The 4,455-nt window shown below is 37.3% G+C and overlaps 1 protein-coding gene across 1 annotated transcript; it reads left to right on the plus strand.

Moving 5' to 3' along the window:
- The first annotated feature begins 622 nt into the window (after positions 1 to 622).
- On the plus strand, positions 623 to 3,051 carry LOC111877163 (probable indole-3-acetic acid-amido synthetase GH3.1). Its single transcript, XM_023873693.3, has 3 exons — positions 623 to 1,067; positions 1,155 to 1,256; positions 1,393 to 3,051. Exons 1-3 carry the CDS (start codon positions 751 to 753, stop codon positions 2,759 to 2,761), a joined length of 1,788 nt encoding a protein of 595 aa, XP_023729461.1. The 5' UTR covers positions 623 to 750; the 3' UTR covers positions 2,762 to 3,051.
- Positions 3,052 to 4,455: the final 1,404 nt, after the last annotated feature.

Consider the following 4,455-nt stretch of genomic DNA (forward strand, 5'->3'; position numbering starts at 1 on the left):
TAGGCGAATTATGGGTATACTGTTGCATGTGTTATGATGTTACCTATACATGTGATTATCTAAATACTATTCTGTTCTTTTCTTTCGTTTTTTTTGTAACAGTAGGACATGGATGATGTATGTGTCGTATTATTAATATTTATAACTTCTATTAGATAATATATATAATGTTTATTTATATATATATATAAAAGTATATATGTACATGTTTTTTTATCTAATGATAAATTTATTTAATATTTTCCATATAATGTATGTTGGTCATTCTCATGTGCCACGTTTGCAACAGTTGAAACTGCCGAGTACGCCGGCCAGCCGTCGTATTCAATCAGCAACAATTTTACCCGAAAAACAGCCTCTTGGTTTGGCTGACGTGTGCCAGCGTGGCCCCCACGTGTCCCCTGCAACGCTGTTGTTTATACCTGTCATGGTCCTACCTGTCCCCTTCCGACACTACACCCCGCCATTCCTAAATATTACAAATTTGTCCACGACCTCTCCTCCTCTTTCAGCTACCTTCCTTCCTAGTTTCCCCAACTGCCCATGGCCTATGGGTCCCACCATGACATATCACGTGACTATTCCCCTCACCCACTATATAAACCCCTTTCATCCCCACCCTTTCTTCCTCACTTCAAAATCTCAACTCGCTTTTATCTCTATATACATCAAAATCAAAAATCTCTTACCAACAAAAATAACAAACACATCGTTAATCTGTTAACTCAATTAATCGTCTTCTGTTATTCAATGGCGGTTGATGCTATGTGTTCGCCGTTGGGACCTCCGGCGTGTGAGAAAGATGCAAAGGCGCTTCAGTTCATTGAGGAGATGACGAGAAACGCCGATGCCGTTCAGGAGAATGTTTTGGCGGAGATTCTTCGCCGGAATGCTGAAACGGAGTATCTCCGGCTTTACAATCTCGGAGGCGCTACCGATCGTGAAACTTTCAAGTCTAGAATTCCGATGGTAACTTATGAGGATCTTCAGCCGATCATCCAACGCATTGCCGACGGCGATCGATCTCCAATTCTTTCTGCTCATCCGATTTCTGAATTCCTCACTAGGTTAGTACTTCTGTAAAAGGATTAAAATTTTGTTGTTATGAAATTGATTTATCGAATTTAGACTTAATTTGTTCGTTCTCTGAACAGCTCCGGTACTTCCGCCGGTGAACGAAAGCTCATGCCTACGATTCGAGAAGAGTTGGATCGACGCCAACTACTTTACAGTCTTCTCATGCCTGTCATGAACCTGTAAGTTCGCTTGCTTTGGAAGTTGTACTTTCTGCATTAAAAACAGTACCAAATTGATGTTTAAAAATAAAGAGTATTAAAAGGTACGCGTTGACCGGTTTATTTTTTCTTACAAGACTCGAATTATTTGTAACAGGTACATGCCCGGTTTAGATAAGGGTAAAGGACTGTACTTCTTGTTCGTCAAGTCCGAAACAAAGACTCCGGGTGGGTTATTGGCCCGACCCGTTTTAACAAGCTACTACAAAAGTGACCACTTCAAGACCCGGGCTTTTGACCCATATAACGTGTACACCAGCCCAAACGAAGCAATTCTTTGCCCCGATTCGTTTCAGAGCATGTACTCCCAGATGCTCTGCGGACTTTACGAGCGTGAACAAGTCCTCCGCCTTGGTGCCATCTTCGCCTCCGGTCTCCTCCGTGCCATCCGCTTCCTCCAGCTGAATTGGCCGGAGCTCGCCCATGATATCCGTACCGGAACACTCAACTCCAAAATATCAGACCCCGACATCCGACGATGCATGACACGGGTGCTAAGATCCGACCCTGACCTTGCGGATTTTATTGAATCCGAATGCTCAAAGGACAATTGGGAAAGGATTATCACGCGAATGTGGCCTAACACCAAGTACTTGGAGGTCATCGTCACCGGAGCAATGGCTCAATACATTCCGACTCTCGATTATTACAGCGGCGGGTTACCGAAAGTTTGCACCATGTACGCCTCTTCGGAGTGTTACTTCGGACTCAATCTCAACCCCATGTGCAAACCCTCGGAAGTTTCCTACACCATCATGCCAAACATGGCGTACTTTGAGTTTCTTCCCCATGACTCAAATTCTCCGACTGACGCCACCAGTGACAAACTGGTTGACCTTGTGAACGTGGAAGTCGGAAAAGAATACGAGCTTGTAATCACGACGTACGCCGGTCTATGTAGGTACCGAGTCGGCGATATCCTGAGAGTCACCGGATTCCACAATTCCGCCCCGCAGTTCCACTTTGTGAGACGAAACAATGTACTTCTGAGCATCGATTCCGATAAAACCGACGAGGCGGAGTTACAATCGGCGGTGGAGAATGCATCAAAACTGTTAAACGAATTCAAAACCAGCGTCGTGGAATACACAAGCTACGCAGATACAAAAACAATCCCAGGGCATTACGTGATCTACTGGGAGTTATTAGTTAAAGATTCAGCGAATTTTCCAAAAGATGAGGTGCTTGAAAGGTGTTGTTTGGCGATGGAGGAATCGTTGAATTCGGTTTACAGACAGGGTCGGGTCGAATGCAATTCAATCGGGCCGTTGGAGATCCGAGTAGTGAAAAATGGTACATTCGAGGAGTTGATGGATTATGCAATCTCACGAGGGGCATCAATCAATCAGTATAAAGTTCCACGGTGTGTAAACTTCACACCAATCATGGAACTGCTTGACTCCAGAGTATTGTCATCGCATTTCAGTCAAAGTTTGCCTCATTGGACACCCGAACGACGTCGTTGAACAGGTGATTGTTTAGTTGTCAGTTGTCACACGAAACCGACCATATATCCAAGTCAAATGTAAGAAAGATTCGTTGATTTAGGGTTTGTTTTTTTATTTTTATTTTGTGTGGGTGATTAATTTGATTATTGATTAATCAAAGTAAATCAATCCAATCACCTATGGCCACGTACCCACGTACGTATAGTTTATTAGTTTATTAGATGATTTAAGAAAACAGGTATCTTTTAATTTGTATGTTTTCTCACAAATAAGAACCTGTAACTACGTTGTGTAGTTTCCTTTTACAATATGTTTCTTGATAGATCAAAACTCTTTATTTATCATGTATTTCGGGAACTCTTATTCCCAACGTCAACATATTCTATTTTACCATCTAATATAAATCAAATTCTATACGTAATTAACTATATTCATTTGGTAACAAACTATAGGTGATTGGTTCCTATATCAAATATAACCAACACCTGTACATGTATAGATAGATTAACATGTGAAGAAAGAATTACGTGTGTATATATATGATCTGTAAAATATAACTTTTTTTTTCTTTAAATTTTCATAATAACAAAAAAAAACAAGAAAATTGCTGTATGTGCATGACTCGTTAGTTTAGTTTGCACGTTATCTGCTCATGAACATGAAAATAGAGATTTGTAGAATATAACGCTTTAATTTTTCTAAAGTTTCCTTATTTAAAAAAAAAAAAAAGTTTACGTGTGTATATGTGCATGACCTGTTGTCTAGTTTGGACGCTATCTGTTAGTGAGAATATATATAGATTTTTGTAAAATACGGAGTATAAAGTTTTTGTTTTCTATATATTTCCATATTAACGACAAAAAAAAGGACAGATGGTTACGTTATGTGCATATATAACTTGATACTTTAATAACTAAGATATTGATTTCTGTAAATAATATAATGTTTTTGTCTTCTTTAAATTTTGATATTAACAAAAAAATCAAAAATTAAATTAATTAAAAATTTGACTTATTAAGACTTGTTTAAATAATCAAAGTTTTTGATCAATGATACAAATGGTTTCTACTCGAATATGTATTTCATATAAGAAAGAGAATCCATGAAAAATACGTACAGTTGTAATATATACACAAACAGTTGTTAGGTTGGATTTAATATATCTACAATTGCATGCTTTAATGAGGGAACGTGAAGTTCATAAATAGATGTGAGATTTTAAACCACAATGCACATGCAATTCTTCTCTTTGGACGTTCTTTTATTTATTTATTAATTCATTTAAGTTTATCTTTAATTTATTTAATCAATTATTGCTAAATACAATATTACAACCTTTTAAATATATATTATCCAATAAATAAGAAATCATACATTACAACCCAAGCTTTGGAAACAATAAATGATGCAAACTAGTTTCCTGTGCAGGTAGTTGGAAAGTTAAATACTCATTTCCGTAGCCATGACAGCATTTACGGACAATATTTTCGCTGTAAATTAAATAGATTATTTTTTAGTAACGAAATTATAGTTTTAAAAGGTCTTAAATGAAACAACTACGTAGCTGCATGCAACTATGAGTTTGCAAATATTGGAAAAGATAATTGTGTTAAATATCATAATAATATTAATTAAAGTGAAACAAAATTCATGATATATGTTAGTTATTTTAGTTTTATTTTATATAAATCAAATACAACTTTACTTTTGAA

The sequence above is a fragment of the Lactuca sativa genome, chromosome 5, assembly GCF_002870075.4.
Source record: "Lactuca sativa cultivar Salinas chromosome 5, Lsat_Salinas_v11, whole genome shotgun sequence".
In the NCBI taxonomy this organism is placed as follows: Eukaryota; Viridiplantae; Streptophyta; class Magnoliopsida; order Asterales; family Asteraceae; genus Lactuca; species Lactuca sativa.

Excerpts from the sequence above, each read along its gene's own strand:
- LOC111877163 (XM_023873693.3), top strand. The coding sequence starts at position 751 with ATGGCGGTTGATGCTATGTGTTCGCCGTTGGGACCTCCGGCGTGTGAG. Across the intron at positions 1,068-1,154 it reads ATTTCTGAATTCCTCACTAG|CTCCGGTACTTCCGCCGGTG; the intron begins GTTAGTACTTCT and ends TTCTCTGAACAG. Across the intron at positions 1,257-1,392 it reads CTCATGCCTGTCATGAACCT|GTACATGCCCGGTTTAGATA; the intron begins GTAAGTTCGCTT and ends TATTTGTAACAG.